At 56.8% G+C, this 15,399-nt stretch overlaps 5 protein-coding genes across 5 annotated transcripts; 3 read left to right on the top strand and 2 right to left on the bottom strand.

Moving 5' to 3' along the window:
- Positions 1-3,484: 3,484 nt before the first annotated feature.
- Positions 3,485-6,665, bottom strand: HRG_10455 (glycosyl hydrolase family protein; the record flags this gene model as incomplete). The annotated part of the gene is made up of 6 exons (XM_044868926.1): positions 3,485-5,209; positions 5,261-5,326; positions 5,379-5,533; positions 5,584-5,871; positions 5,947-6,191; positions 6,241-6,665. The coding sequence occupies 6 exons, from the start codon at positions 6,663-6,665 to the stop codon at positions 3,485-3,487; spliced, it is 2,904 nt and encodes a 967-aa protein (XP_044716281.1).
- Positions 6,666-7,183: 518 nt separating this feature from the next.
- Positions 7,184-7,687, bottom strand: HRG_10454 (cytidine and deoxycytidylate deaminase zinc-binding domain-containing protein; the record flags this gene model as incomplete). Its single annotated transcript, XM_044868925.1, has 1 exon — positions 7,184-7,687. The coding sequence occupies one exon, from the start codon at positions 7,685-7,687 to the stop codon at positions 7,184-7,186; it is 504 nt and encodes a 167-aa protein (XP_044716280.1).
- A 332-nt stretch (positions 7,688-8,019) lies between these two features.
- On the top strand, positions 8,020-8,996 carry HRG_10453 (dnaJ domain-containing protein; the record flags this gene model as incomplete). The annotated part of the gene is made up of 2 exons (XM_044868924.1): positions 8,020-8,158; positions 8,215-8,996. The coding sequence occupies 2 exons, from the start codon at positions 8,020-8,022 to the stop codon at positions 8,994-8,996; spliced, it is 921 nt and encodes a 306-aa protein (XP_044716279.1).
- A 432-nt stretch (positions 8,997-9,428) lies between these two features.
- HRG_10452 (telomere regulation protein stn1 domain-containing protein) lies at positions 9,429-10,235 on the top strand (the record flags this gene model as incomplete). The annotated part of the gene is made up of 2 exons (XM_044868923.1): positions 9,429-9,555; positions 9,613-10,235. The coding sequence occupies 2 exons, from the start codon at positions 9,429-9,431 to the stop codon at positions 10,233-10,235; spliced, it is 750 nt and encodes a 249-aa protein (XP_044716278.1).
- A 1,519-nt stretch (positions 10,236-11,754) lies between these two features.
- HRG_10451 (glycosyl hydrolase family protein) lies at positions 11,755-14,167 on the top strand (the record flags this gene model as incomplete). The annotated part of the gene is made up of 6 exons (XM_044868922.1): positions 11,755-12,921; positions 12,971-13,115; positions 13,165-13,463; positions 13,526-13,614; positions 13,667-14,091; positions 14,151-14,167. The coding sequence occupies 6 exons, from the start codon at positions 11,755-11,757 to the stop codon at positions 14,165-14,167; spliced, it is 2,142 nt and encodes a 713-aa protein (XP_044716277.1).
- Positions 14,168-15,399: the final 1,232 nt, after the last annotated feature.

Genomic DNA, 15,399 nt, shown 5'->3' with positions numbered 1-15,399 from the left:
GGTGTTAACGTAAAGACAAGTCGAGCAACGGCTGTTGAGAGAGGCAGGGTATTGCAAGAAATGGCGAGGCCTTGGGTGTTTATATATGTGTACTCATGCGTAGAGTGAAGGGGACGAGCGGTGTGGCCGTGAGCAAGCAAAGTAAGAGCTGTTTGCGCAGGTTTGTGAAGGGCAGGGGTGGGAGAGGCTCAAGGCTGCTCAGTCCAGTCACGGCTTCACGGCGTGAAGAGGAGGGACGTGTGCGAGGCAAGCACAGGTGGAGAGTGAGTCGGAGAGCGTCCGCTGTTAAGGCTAGAGGTTTGCTGCTCGGGGGCGATGTGGAGAAGAGCGCCGGGTCCGGGGTATTTGAGTGAAAGAGGAGAGAGGCGAGCAGAGCAGAGGAAGAATGATGGAGGAGAAAGAGGGCAAGGTGTCCAAGGCGGCGTCTTTTAATGGCGACTGGCGAGGGCACCGACGGGCTTTGTTCACGCACGCTGGATGGCCTCCCGCAGGGCTCTCAACATCATTCGCCCGCCGTTCGCGTAAGGGACTGAGAACAGGGCAGAAGGCGGCTCGGAGTTGAAACAGCAAAAGCGCAAACGCAGCCTCGCCTTCAAACTGCGGGTCGACGTCGCTGTCTTCCGAACCGTTGTCCACAAAGGGGGGAGATTCATCGGAATGGGGCGGGCCGACTGTTGCAGGTCGAGGTACCGAGGTACCTACTCCGTGCCGGGGACTGTGAACTGCCGCCTGACCGCTCAACAAGTGCCGCAAGTTTTGAACAAACTCCAACCAGGTAAGTCACGGCGTGCGCACGCAAATGCACTGTACTGTACTGTCACTGCACTTCCTTATCCCACACGAGGCTGGACAACCATGATGCTCTGCTCCGCTAAGCTTCTTTATGACCCGCTCCCTTTCACTTTGACGGCGGCCAGCGCCTAATTACCTATTATGTATGATGCGCGGTTGGTTTCCCGACGAAATGCCAAGGCGGGCGACAGCGTTTGACGTCGGCAGTCGACGATGTGCCACACACACACGCACACGCACGCAGGGCCATTCCAATAAAACGGGACGCACTCCGCAGGGTGGGAAGGGGGCGCTGTTTGCTGTGCTTCTGCTTTGCTGTGCTTCTGCTTTGCTGCTAATTACGCGCCTCTCCCGTTTAACCCATGTATTCATCGTTCTTGATTCGCCACCTAAGTACGTACCGAATTTACCTACACTACCTGTAGGTAACAGTACTACAGATACTTAGCCTAGGTATTCAAACGCCACCCGCCCGACCCCTGCTTGCCGTTGCCCGCTGCTGTGAAGGTCGAGGTACGTACTGTTCAAGGAAGAGCTCCTGCAGCACTGCCGACGACTACGGAGTGCATCCCTGCAGATGGCCCCACCTGCCCCTCCGCCTAATTAACTACAGCAGACACCTCTGAATCACTGAAGCAGGCACCGCCTCACTAGAAGCACCCAACATCTCCTGAAGGATAAAAACCCCGTCCACTCCTCACATCTTCAGAAAAGCCCCACCGGGAGACGACATCAACAACGCATCAGCAGCCCCTTCACGATGAATACCCAAGTCGTAGACCCTTCTCTTTGTCTACAGTGTCCATCCACGTTATACACTCTTTCCCTGACTTGGGACACACGATGATTGAAGTCTTGATGAACACCATCTAACAAGGACTTGGTTATGACCATGCCCCAGCGGGAAAACGGCCGGCCAAGACACCCAAGCGGCGAAGCTCAATTTTTCCAGCTACCGGAAGGGAATATTCGGAGCTCTACGTCAGCTCCGACACGGACGCCTTAGGCGCACAGAGACCGAGGCCACCAACGCCGCAAAGAGCTACAGGCTGCTGCCTATTGTCGGCCTCAAGCACCCTCAGACCATGGAGGAGAACTCGAATTTCGGCGCTCTCGACTATTCATGGGCCATGGTCCGGCTCGACCCGGTCGTCCCTACGCTGATCGCGGCTGTACAGCAGGCGCGGTAGGTCTTGGGTATCAGCCCGATCGCTGCTCGCGTCTTGCAGCTCTGCCTGAAGTATGTCTATGATGAGAGGGGGTCTTTGTCGACACCCCCTGGGTCCAAGAGTAGGTGACCGCTGTTAGTCTGTCTTTCCCTGCTCTTCATTACGGTCGCCTCATTCAGACCGTAATGAAGAGCCCTTAATCTTGGCCCTGTTACCCTGCCCGATTCATCATGGTTAGAATTAAGTCCCTTATTTAAGTCGTAATGAAGTGGCCCCTCGAGTCAGCCTCTCACGAGCCCGCCTCTCCGTGCGCGATACGCCACTTTGAGCAGTACTGATAGGGGATCGTTCTGAAGGGTGGCAGATATTAATCTCTTCGGGGACATCATTCGTGACACGCGAAAGCCGCAGATGACTTGACATTACGCAACGTGTGCATCGACATCACCAAACCCGACACCTGGGGAGCGCTTCCAACAATCGGAGGGATCCGGAAAGGTGACTGCTGGGAGACGAGTGGTCCACAGCCTCTCCGCCTGTGTCCTGCATCTATAGTTCTTCAACGGCGCTGAAGATACAAGCGACAGAGCGATGATCCCTGCTGTTGAAAATGGAGTAGGATGAGATCGGCGACCCCAATGAATAGGTACGGCATCCAAGCCGACAACACTTGTCTGGGACACTTCGTGGTAACCAGCCAGGAAGAAGTACGAGGTCTTCTGGCACCAGTGGGACTACCTCGTCAATTTCCAGCACGTCGACGACGCGCACGAAAGAGACCTTTTGGCGGCTTTTCTAGAGCTCCAATCCAGGCTCGCGGACGAAACCCATGATAAATTCTTTAGGGACGCAGTTAGATCTCTGGCAAACACCAAGGACAAGACCAGTCTTTATCCCAGGATGCCCCGGCGCGAGAAAGTCGACATATGCGACGGAAGTCTGCGACGCAGTGATCGCAGGACCTGTGAGCAGTGGCTGGGCCAAGCCCGAGTCCCAAACAGCTGTCCCGACCAATGTCAAAAGCGACGATTATGAAGAAGCATGACGCAGCGCGATCGTCAAGAAATGACGGAACTCCAGACACTCTGTCGAAAGCAGAAGATAGAGGCAGCCAAGCTCCGTGTAATGGAAAGTCAAGCAAACGAAGGCTGCTGGAAACAGATAGAACATTGCATTATCAGGTTGGTTACAGTAAAACTATTTAGTCAATCTAAGAGGCTATAAATAGACTATAAATTAAGAGCAGTATATATAATATCATACTTACACTCTCATTCTGTTGTTACAAATAAAGACTTCTTGCCGTTGCTGCGCCGCCAGCTGTTGAGGCCATCAACAGATCAGTGGTTGTCCCATGGCTTACCGCTCAATGGCAGGTTGTGTCCACATCGCACAGCCCGAGAGAGAAACAAAGCCAAGCCCAATGGCAAGAGACGCGTTTGGCTTGCCCAGAGTGCATGAGTGTGTGATACAGAAATCGTCGGCTGCAACGAGTGACCAAAGTATCCTCGACTTCAATACCCCTACTCCTCCCTACCTTGTTCCGCAGAAGTCTCCATCGCCAGCTTCAGCCTCAATTTGTCCTCGATGCCGACGTCCGTCGAGCCGCCCCTCTCGCCCTTCACATCGCTTTGCGGCGGCCCCAGATACGTGGACCGCAGGTCGCCGAGATCCAGCACCAGCTTCTCCAGGATCATGTTGGCCTTGCGGAACCGTATCTCCAACAAGTGTTCGCCCGCGCGCACGAGACCAAGATTGTGATTCTTTCTCCAGACGCAGTCCATCACCGCTCGGTTCCAGTCCCTGGGCAGGCCGTTGCCGTTTCCAGGATCATCCTCAGTGAGTCGGTGCTTCTGTACCGCTCCGTCGTCCCACCGCACATCGTACTCCATCCGGCTTTTGGGATCCGTCTCCAGCGTCATGTTGAATTGCAGCTCCAAGTTGGCGTTGTCGCGCTGCGAAAACACGTAAACCGGATAGCGCAGGAACGGCAGCTCGTCGGCTCTGCCAAAGTCTGTGTCGTTGGGCAGTGTCACAGACCCGGCCAGCGGGCGACCAAGCGTCGGCAGATGAATGTAGGGCGCCCTTACCCAGTTACCCGCGTCGATGGCCAGGTGGCCGCTTGTCTCGACGAAGCCGGTGAAGCCGTCTGGCACTCGGCTGCTTCGAACCGTCAAGTGTACCTTCTCATAGCCGTCGAGGGTGCCGATAATCTCAATGTATGTCATTTCGTCAAACAACGGAGGCACGGCAGACCAGTCAACGGTGACAATCACCCTCGTGTCGTCATCGCTGGGTTCTAGGTGCCCCTGGTGCCGTGAAAGTTTGATCCAGTCATACTGTGGCTTGGCAGTCCAGTCAAAGGCCTTGGTGCCCTGGTGAAAGACCTCAAAGTACCGAGTCTGAGGCCCGTAGGGCGTAATGAATGGCAGCGTGACGCCGGGCTCGAGCCATTTGCGCGACGGATGAGTTCTGTCCGAGTCCTCGTTGATGTGACCGGGATGGACGCCCTCGATCCCTTCAACCGCAATTCCCATCTGCCCGACACTCGGGTTTGAGTCCTCTCTCGTCTGAACATAGCAGAGCCCATCAATCATGTTGCGATATGGCTGCCCACCGGTGGGCCCATACCCGTAATGAGGCTGTCGAAGATAGTGGTTCCATTTGCCATTGGAGATGGCATGATACTCTTGGGTCAGGGCATGGTCATCGTCGAGGAGTTTCAGACACCGGTAGAAGAGCGTATTGGTCGTGTTCCGACGCTGTTTCGCGAACAGCTGGTTTCGATACTGGGTCACGCGCAACAGAGTGCAGAGATGCGATGCCCTGATCGGATGAAGGACCAGTTGGAAAAAGGCCGACTTTTGCTCGTCATTGAGCTGAGAGTATATCTGCGCCGCATCCTTCTCCAGTCGACTCCAGCGTCCGACGACGGTATCCGCCTCGTGATGCTTGAGAAGAAGAAACGTGTTCGGGTCAATGTGGTCCTGTTTCCGAAGGGCGACCAGACGATCAAAGTCATACCAAGCCTTGGCGATGCCTGCCGCGTGCTTTTCGCCAAACTCCCGCGTAGCTAGATGCCTGAAGTAGTCGTTGAAGGAGTTGGCACTGATAGACTTGACGTTCCAAGCTAGATCAAAGGCGAAACTCATCGGAACCTCGATGGGCTTGAGATCGCCCACGTTGAAAACCCACAGGCGGTTGGAGCCTCGAGCATAGGCCAGCTGCAGCTGATGCCATGCCTTGCCCTGCCGTGGCCGTTAGCGCCATGCGTCGCAGAAAGCTTCATGCGCACCCACCAAGGTGTTGCTGTTAATCCATCTATAGCACCGCGGGTAGCCAGTGTACTGAAAGTGATAGTAATACTGCGCAAAGGTCAGCGCTGCTGAGACTCGGAAGAAGAAAAGCATCACCCACTCCAGAGCCACCGGATCTCTTTGCCTCGTCTTCGTTGGGAAGCCGACGAAGCGACCCAAAGTTGTCGTCTGCAAAGAGAATCGTCACATCGTCGCCGGGCAGCTGAAGCCCGCCGTCATAAAGCCCCTGCACTTCGTTATAGAGGGCCATCAGTTCTGCGACAGAGTAAGCTTGGACCGCCAAGGCAGGGCAACAGAGCTCGTACGCGTGACCCCGTCCTCGCTCCCGTACGTCTTCTTGATGATATTTCTCTGCGTTTCCAGCACCTCCTTTAGTATCCTCTGCGGATCTCTTCCGTTGATCGGCGCGTCGCCATCACCTCTCATGCCTAACGTCACGTACGACTGGTAGGGCCTCGCCCTTTCGACGCCCTCTTCAAAGTACCGCGTCACCTTCTCCCGGTTCCTGTCCCAGTCCCAAGTTCCATCTGGCTGGGTAGAAGTCCACTCACTGGCGGCCCTCTGCATAGGCTCATGGTGTGAGGTCCCTATAACTATTCCATACGTATCGGCGAGCGCCTGGTTCTTGGGGTCATCTACGAAGAAAGACCGTCCCGGATAGGGGTAACCTCGCCACATGGCGGGCCACATGAAGTTGGCCTTGAGCCTCAACAAGAGCTCGAAGACGTAGTGGTACAAGATCGAGTCGAACTTGGGTCCAAACTTCTCTTGGGCCCACGAATCCATGCCGGGTGACTCATCGTTGATGAAGATGCCGCGATATTTGACACTGGGCTCACCGTTAAAGGTCGCAACCGGCAGGGCATATATTGACCCATGCTTTTTGGGAGGCACATCTGCCCACCAGTGCCAACTGCGCCGAGTGAGACGTAGACTTTGCTATCGGTCCTGTGGGAACTTACGGTGAAACACCAATCTGCTCGGAGAGAGAGTAGGTGCCGAATATTGCGCCTCTCATGTCGCTGCCAACAATTACAAGACCGTTGTCGTAACCCTCCTTTGGGTTGGTCACGCTCGTGGTCATCCATGACTCCCATTTACCGTCGACCTGGCTAGTATCGAAAGTTTTGTTGTCTTGCAACTTCTTGATCGTAGGCGACCGGGAGACGGTTCCGATGATGATGCACGATTTGGATACACGAACCGGGCTTGGACCTGCCACTTTTTCGTTGCCGCTTGTGGCTCCGGTAACTTTGGCGAAGTCTTTGGCAAGATTTCGGGCAGCTATGTGGATGCCTTCAAGCTCTTCTCGGTCGACGAATATATCGGCGCCCACCAGGCTGAAGCCCTGCCCAGGCTCGAAGGCGACAACTGGCCGCTCAAACATGATGACGGAGGCACACTGCTGAGGATTTAACGCTTGACAGTTCTAGAAAGGGGGCGCAATCACGCTTTTGTAGTCGAGGGAAAAGAACGGCAGCGGCTTCAACCCCGGAAAGCTATCAGGCGGTCATTGATTGATGGTTTTACACGCCACGAGGCCGGACGGGAAGCGGACAGAGATCACGCTGCATAAATATCTTGGCGCTTGGTCCAATGATGCCGACAAGGGGCGAAGACGACAGCCCGCGTCTGTCCGCGCGAGACACCCAGGCGCGGGCTGAAGGAAAACCGCCAAAAATCCAACTTGGATTCCCCCACCTCCTGGCATGGCTGATGACATTCGCTACATGAAAAGAAGCAAACAGGGCGTCTAGTCAACTCGTATGTCTTATGGTGAGAACGGTACGCCCTTGTCTTGCATAATTACCAGTACTCCGTAAGCGCTGACGCCTCATTTTCCCCGCAACCTAGGCAGCCCGGAGCACGGGAAACCAAAGCGTTGTCAGGCCGTCAGGGGCCGAGTCAACTCGAGATGTGACCAGCGGTTGCAACGGCCAGAATGGCCTCTTCGAGGCTTAGAACATGGTGAACGTGAATGCCGTCCTCCTCGAGCATCTGACGGCCGGGGTTCTGGCCGACAAAGGTTTCCGGCTCGCAGACTCCGATATACACCTCCTTTATCCACGCGCTTTGGCGCCGGATCCTGTCGACGCACGACATCTTGCCGCTAAGACGCTTGAAGCATGGCTCCATGGTGGTATAGAGGGCATGAGGGCTCTTCATCACCCCCGCGAGGCCCTCTTCTGTAGTGGAGTGTTGCGCCGCCAGCTTGAGCAGGCAGCACTCTTCTGCGTGTGTGTTGCCGGGACATTCGAGCGTGTAACCACTGGCAGCGATGCCATGGTCATCAAGCCTAACCAGGATGGCACCGACACAGAAGTTGCTTGGTTTCGGAGGAGAATTCTTGGCCAAGTCTAGAGCCTGCAGCATCGCCGCCCTGTGATCATCAGCCGTTCTGGCGCCCATGGCGAGGACAGAAGAAGTGAGACAAGGAGATACGATGTTGTGGTTGGTTGGTTGGTTGCTTGTGTGCGAGGAACCAACGACCGCTGGCGCTTACATAATACTGGACCGAGGGTCCGCTGACGTTGGCGAGCTACGTCGCAGCTTTCGCCGAGTCGCAGTACTCCGTACGGTGCGGGGAGATTGGCTGATGAATAAGTAGTCTGCTAACAGCGCTTTCTGGCTGCCCCCTCACTGCCCAGGGCGCGTCTTAACGCGTGGTCCGATCACACTACCCTCCTCGCTCCCCTGCCGCAGTCTTGAGGCCCACGCCACGCCGCCACGGTCGCGCCAAGATGTCAGACGCCGAGGATGCCGGCTTCGAATGCGAGCCTCCCGCTGTCGAGCCGTACGAGGTGCTCGGACTTGATCGCTCGGCCACGGCGGACCAGATCAAGAGCGCATACCGCAAGGCTGCACTCAAGAATCATCCTGGTAGGCGGTGGTGACACGACGGCCGACCGTGACGTTGGCTAACTGGGCCGACACAGACAAGGTGCCGGACCATCAAAAGGCCGCAGCACATGAGTCGTTTCAATCCATCGCCTTTGCGTACGCGGTGCTCTCCGACCCAGCCAGACGGAAACGTTACGACGCGACGGGCTCAACGGCAGAGTCCATAGTGGACTCAGAAGGATTCAACTGGAGCGACTTTTACCGTGAACAATACAAGGACTCGGTATCGGCAGATGCAATCAGGAAGTTTGCCAAAAAGTACAAGGGCTCGGACGAGGAAAAGGACGACCTTTTGGTCGCCTTTGAGGAATGCGAGGGAGACTTGGATCAAGTGTATGAAAGGGTCATGGTCAGCAACGTGGTGGAAGACGATGCCCGATTCCGCCGCATTATTGACGAAGCCATCGAGAAGGACGACGTGCCCGCCTTTGCCGCGTACACCAAAGAAAGGAAGAGGAAGCGCGCAGCCCGGCTGAAGGTGGCCAAGGCCGAGGCGGCCGAAGCGGAAGACTACGCCAAGGAGCTCGGCGTCCACAACAAACTCTTCGGAAACAAAAAGAGCAACAAGTCAAAGGGGAGCTCGGAGGGTGACCTGGCCGCGCTGATCCAGAAGAGGCAGCAAGACCGGTCGGCCAACTTCTTGAATCACCTGGCGGAGAAGTACGGGGCCACTGGTGCCAAGGGGCGCAAGAGCAAAAAGCGACAGCTGGAAGAGGAGCCCTCGGAGGAAGCGTTTCAGGAAGCCGCAGCCAAGCTGAGGAAGGGATCCGATAGCGGGGCCGCGTCGGGCTCGAAGTCGAAGCGGTCGCGCAAGTGACATGACTTGGGAATGGAACGACTGGAGTTTGGAGGGCATCGGGCGTTATGGATTTAATCTTAATCACATGGACTCGCCGGGAGATGCAGGGAGCACCTCGGACAGTACCATATTGAGCACGAGAGTAAACATACGGCCTGTCAGTTTGGACGAGTCCCATGGCTTTTTTGTCTTGACAGTCGCTCAAGAACAGCCTTGAAGAAGTTCGTGGCCGGACAAGACCTTGACGTGGGGTCGGCCAGGTCACGCGGGGTCGCGTCGCGGGGCGCTTGATTGCTGCAGCAACCCTATAATGATGTAGTCGCGTACTCCGCATTTCTTGTCAAGTCACCACGGAGCCAAATGATCACGCCTCGCCAGCACCACGGTGGCCTCGCACCATTGCGTGCATCACGGCGCGATCCGTAGCATGTCCAGCGAATCAGCCATGCCATGCACGAAGCCTCTCGGCCCGCCATCTACCCCCGGTACTGCTTCCACCTGTCGCCGACGGTCAATACCTGGTGTCTGCTGCGCGCGTCCGAGATTCACCTTCTCGAGCAACACGCCGGCTTTCAAGGCAAGTTGTTGGTCAGGGGTCTGGAGTCACCCCCAGGTCGCTAACACGACAGGCTAGGAGAAAACTTCTTCTTCTACCAGAATCTACCGATCAAATGGGTGCGCATAGTCGGCGTCGTTGTTGCCGTCGAGGACTTTGCTGGTCCCGGCAAGAACTCTACCAGTCGACGCGTGTACACCGTGGATGACAGCAGCGGGGCTTGCATCGAGGCTCTGCTTCTCGTGCCGGCAGAGACGGACAAGCCCGGAGGCATGGCGGACAAGAAGGGACTCCAGGTGTCGCCGCCCTACCAAGACCTTGACGTTGGTGCCGTGGTCGACATCAAAGGCGGTCTATCGACCTTCAGAGGCGAAAAACAAATCAATATTGAGAAGACGGTCTGCTTGAGAGGCACTGCGCAGGAGGTGGCTCTGTGGGAAAAGAGAGACAAATTCCGCCGAGACGTGCTCGACAAGCCGTGGGTGCTTCGAGACCGCGACGTTCGCAGATGCCGCAAAGAGGCGGAGAAAAGCGAGGCGGGCGCCGAGCGCAAGAGGAAACGCCTCGAGGCCATGACAACGGTGCGGAGTGCTGGGAAGCAGGCGGCCGAGACGAAGGCGAAGAACAATGTGGCTGGCAATCTACGAGGCATGATCCGCGGCGGGGCCATGACGGGCAAGTATGACGCTCTGGGGCTATGATGTTTGAGGGTTTGCTACGGGAACAAGGCGCTTGGTGGGTATGTGGTAGCCGTGTTGGTTATTTAACCATGCCAAGAACAAGACGCCCAACAAGGAGCATCTCGGCAAGGACACAGGACCCCCGGGTGACTGACCAAGTGCTGTGCTACCGAGGCCGGAGCCGACGTCTTAGATTCATCGTCATCAGGCACTGCCCATATGCTGACGGCGTCTCACTACGTGCGCATCGGGGCCGCCATGTCAGATGAGATGCGACGCCATGGGGGCCGTGGCTGAGCGCCGCCCGAGACCAATCACGGATCTTGGACGAATATCTCGTGGACGAATCCTCCAAGCTTTGTTCACTGGGCTTACGGCGCCTGTGATGGAGCACGGGGGCCTTGAGATGCGACATCCAGGTCCACCGGGCTCACCTTAATCCGCCGTTGCCTGCCCAAGACGAGACTCACCTTGGCGCAGGGAAGGAAACGGAGGACAAGTCGGACTTACCCTTCCACTCAGGGAAGGCCGGCCACGGGCTCCAGGGAAGGCGCCAAGACTCGTCAAGCCTGCCTCGTCTGGTGAGATCGCCATTGCTCGTGCCACCAGACTCCGGTGATCCTGAAAGCTCGAGGATAAGTATCTCTCTCTTCCGACCTCTCGACCTTCAAGACGACGCATCAGCTTATGCCCACCCTAGGCCCCTAATATATCCCTTAATCAACCTATCATTACAACCATTTTATCATCCCCATTGTCATCTTCTTGGTTGGTCGGCGCCGCTCCGGAATCTGAATCATTCAGGTACGTCCCTTGTGCGTGATGCCCTTGCGAGACATCAACAATGCTTCGCCTTTGATCCAGCGACGCGTGGGAGTGATGCACCTCGGCAAACAGTGCATGGCTTCCGTGCTTCTGGAACGCAACATGGATCGTTGCCTTGCCATCTATTATCTTGGATGTTTCTCCCATTATCTGGGGGCAGCTTGCGGCTCTCGGCACTATCTAGATGGCTTCCAATGTCCATGAGACTCTTGTGCCAGAGTCATCGTCAACACCCCTCATGGACTGGCATCGTCTCCTATCCTTTCTATGCTGGCTAACTGAAGCGCAGGGATCCGTCATCCGAATCAGCTCCTCCAACGGCCCTCGCTCGTCCACGCCGCTGCCTCAAGCAATCCGCCCAGATCACCGTCTGGCCGCTGAACGGCTTCTGCTGACCACGGAATACTGGCACCTCGACACAAACAGCACCACCACTGCAGACACACAGGCGCCTATCTCGTTGACTCAGAAGCCTTTGCGCCCCGGTGGCTCTTCGCTCGACAGTTTGGTGCAAGTCAAAGTCAGGACCAGCAACACCACAGGCCAGATATCGCCAACTCTACCAACCCCGTCAGCTGTATCCCCGAAACTCCACGGCCCAGCCGGAGCGACAGGACCGCTGTGGTTTAACAGCTCTTCATCTACCTCAGCTTCTCTGTCTCAGCCCATCGGATCCACAGAAGCCGTCGAAACTTGGTTGTCACCTACAGCAACAATGGCATCCCCGGACATCTTCGCCCAGCCCATCGATACCAAGGCCCCGCCGTCGTGCATATCGATTCGTCATGATCACCCGGTGCCTCGCAAGGGGATCCAGTCCAAGGCCCCTCTTCAGACCAACAAATTCTACGCCAACTTCTTCCTGGGAGACCAACTGGCCCCGACGTACACGTTCCCTTACTCCCTACAGTGGGCCGGGGGGAAGGGCTCCAGTGCGAGCTGGGGCATGTCCTGCGGCCATGTCGAGGCGCATCAACGAGTGTTCGGCAATGTGAGGTTTAACGAGTCTTCGTCTTACTACCTGAATCCTATTGGGATTCAGTCCATGGTGATATCTGCCAAGGAGCTGGGGAACAAGACGGCGCTCTCGCTCGACAGCATCACGGCGTTCTCGGCACGAGTCCATCTCAGCAAGGACAGCACATCGCCACCGGCAGTCTCGTTCCCGCTTGTGCAGGGGATGCCGTACATCACGGCCCAGTTCGACGGCGCCGTTCCCGTCCTTCAATCGGGAGTATACTTCAAAACCGTAACGCGGGTTACCCGGGATCCCAAGCCGCACGTGGCCAAGTACACATTCAACCTCGAAGACGGAACGACGTGGCGCATGTACGCCTGGAGGACCAAGGGGGATGAGCTCGATCTCAAGGTCGTCAACGACGGGCGGGCCGAGTCGAAGAAGCCCTTCTTCGGCATCATCCAGATCGCCAAGGACCCCCGGACCAACGGATCCGAGGGGTTGCTGGATGACGGTGCTGGCATATACCCAGTGACGGTTGGTCTCTCGGGCTCGACGTCCGGGTCCCGGGGCATCTATTGCTTCAAGTTCCAAAAGGACGGGCACCAGGCCGGGCATCTGTACATGTACGCGCTGCCCCATCACGTCCACTCGTTCGACGACGAGACCAAGCAGCGGATGCAGCAGGTCCAGCTGCAGACGACGACGAAGGGGCTCGCCAGGCTGGTCCGGGGCACCGAGTGGACCATGGTCGAACCGAACTTGCCCGTCTCCATGGGTTTCTCGCCATGGCACCCGGAAAGGGGAAGCATGGATGGCTTGTCTGAGATGGCGAAGAATACGATCCGGGCCGCGGCCGCCAAGGAGATTTCCCAGAACATGATTGCTCAGTCAAATCTGGACTCCATGTACTTCAGCGGCAAGGTGAGTTGGAGGCCCAGAGCACGGAATGGATGGGGACTGACAAGAGCAGGCGCTCGCCAAGTTTGCGACTATTCTGTACGTGGTCAACAACATGGTCGGGGACAAGGCGCTCGCGCAAACGGGGCTCGGGCTGCTCAAAGCGGCCTTTGACATCTTTGCCGCCAACAAGCAAAGGTTTCCTCTGGTATATGAGAGTGAGTGAAACTCTCCTCCGGGAAAGTACCCAGGCTGACGGCGACGCAGCGGCGTGGGGCGGCGCCGTCTCGTCGGCGAGCTATGTCACGGGAGACGCGGGCGTTGACTTTGGAAACACGTACTACAACGACCACCACTTCCACTACGGCTACCACATCCTGGCGGCCGCGACGATTGGCCACCTGGATCCGGACTGGGCCCGGGCGAATGCGGACTATGTCAATACGCTGGTGAGAGACGTTGCCAATCCCAACTCCAAGGACGCGTTCTTCCCAATGTGGCGGAGCTTCGACTGGTATCATGGCCACAGCTGGGCTCACGGCCTCTATGCCGCGGCGGACGGCAAGGTAAGCTCGCCAAGGAAAGTTCTGGGCCCAAAGTGGCCGATACTGACGTGGTGCGTGTGCAGAATCAAGAATCGAGCTCGGAGGACATGATGCACGCGTATGCCCTCAAGATGTGGGGAAAGGTGATTGGCAACGCCAACTTGGAAGCGAGGTGAGTGGTCCAAGATGGAGAAGGGAGGTGTGATGATGACAGCTGGGGACAGGGGCAACCTGCAGCTGGCGATGATTGCGCGCAGCCTACAAGTCTATTACCTGTACGAGAAGAACAACGAGGTGCAGCCGAAGCAGTTCATCGGCAACAAGGTGGCGGGGATTCTGTTTGAGAACAAGGTGGACCACACGACATTTTTCGACCCGAGCATCGAGGCGATCCAGGGCATCCACATGATTCCAATCCTGCCGCCGACGCCATTTGTGCGGGTGCCCAACTTTGTCGCGGAAGAATGGGAGGCGTTTTTCAGCCAGGGGCGGATAGACGAGATTCGCAACGCGTGGAAGGGCATCATCTACGCCAGCTACGCGACGGTGGAGCCCAGGAAGGCGTGGGAGTTTTTCTCTGGGCGCAGCTTCGACCCGCAGTGGCTGGACGGAGGCGCGTCGCTAACGTGGTTCATGGCGTATGCTGCAGGTGAGTGGATGGCGGGTACGAGACGTTTGATGGGCGGTTGCTGACTCTTGTTTTGATAGCTCTCGGCGGGATCTGAGGTGGCTGTGTATAAGGAGATGTCTTGTCGTGATGAAGAATGATGGCCAGAGGAAGGGCGTCGTCGACTGCATATGAGACGGGGAAACGCTTGCAATGGAACCTATAGTCTTTTGCTCGTGCCGTGTCTCTTGATGTCTGGTGACGGTCAGTGCCCAAAGGCGACGGGCAGTTGCACCAGGGCCCGTCAACAGGTGGCATTGCCGACTAGCGGTGCCAAGCAACGAGGCCGAGTTTGCTGCGCCCTGGGTGAGGATTCCAGAGGATGATGCGGCGAAAGGGCGTTGAAATAAGGTGGGGAAACAAAGGTGGAAGGATGGTGTGGTGGCTCAGCACTTTATCGATGGATTTGTGTTAGAGAGTGGGTCTCTGCAGATGGGACGAATGTGCGCATGGCATGTACTAATTGTCGCATGGCTTCTGATGCGCGAGAACCATGGGGCGATGAGCAAGCACTCTGTGCTGCTCGTGGTTGTATGGCCAGGGATCCATGTTGGCAGCACACCAGCGTCGACACCATGACGTCTTGGTCCTCTCCCTCGAACAAGGAAACCGTGCTTTATTAGCTGTCACTGTGCAGGAGGACAAGAGAACCTGGAAAGACAGACAGGGCATGCACAACTTGCAGCACAATTTGCAGCACAACTTACAGCGCCAAGTCCAAGCTGCAGGTGCCCCGAGCGCGCATCGCTGGGAGTCGCAGGGTGTGTGACGTAGCCCCTGGAGCCCATCTGGGCAGGGCAGGGGTAAATTGAGTGGCTGGAGTACTCCGTACCGGTAGCAGAACTCGTAGCAGAAAAGCAAGAAAATGAGAAGCACCTGCCAGACAGAGCGAATCAAGGCTTGGCACAGCTATTATAAGAGACAGGAGTCTAGTACGTACCCGGAGTCTAGTACCCCGCGACGCACTTGCCAGGCTAGGCCCAGCCGAGCAAGACTCGATGCATGCCCGGAAACGCGACGGCGCGGTAAATTTAGGCGCAGGCGAAGCGACGGCGTGTACTGTACAATATGTACATGGCACCACGGACCGGCCACTGACCGGCCACTGACCGGCCACTGACCGGTCACTGACACGGAAGAGGCGGGCTCAGCAGGCGCTGTACAGTGGGTAGTGGTCTGTGGCAGAAGTCACGACTCGGAGACAAGAAGGGCGGGCAGGTGAGCTGGTCGTCAGCCGCTGCAACACGCCGTGTATTCAGCTTGCATGTGTAAAACGCGAGGCATATTTGG

This window comes from Hirsutella rhossiliensis, assembly GCF_020360975.1.
Source record: "Hirsutella rhossiliensis strain HR02 chromosome Unknown scaffold00015, whole genome shotgun sequence".
NCBI classification, from domain to species: Eukaryota; Fungi; Ascomycota; class Sordariomycetes; order Hypocreales; family Ophiocordycipitaceae; genus Hirsutella; species Hirsutella rhossiliensis.
The sequence above is the reverse complement of the archived record's forward strand: the minus strand, read 5'-3'. Positions and strand labels throughout refer to the sequence as shown.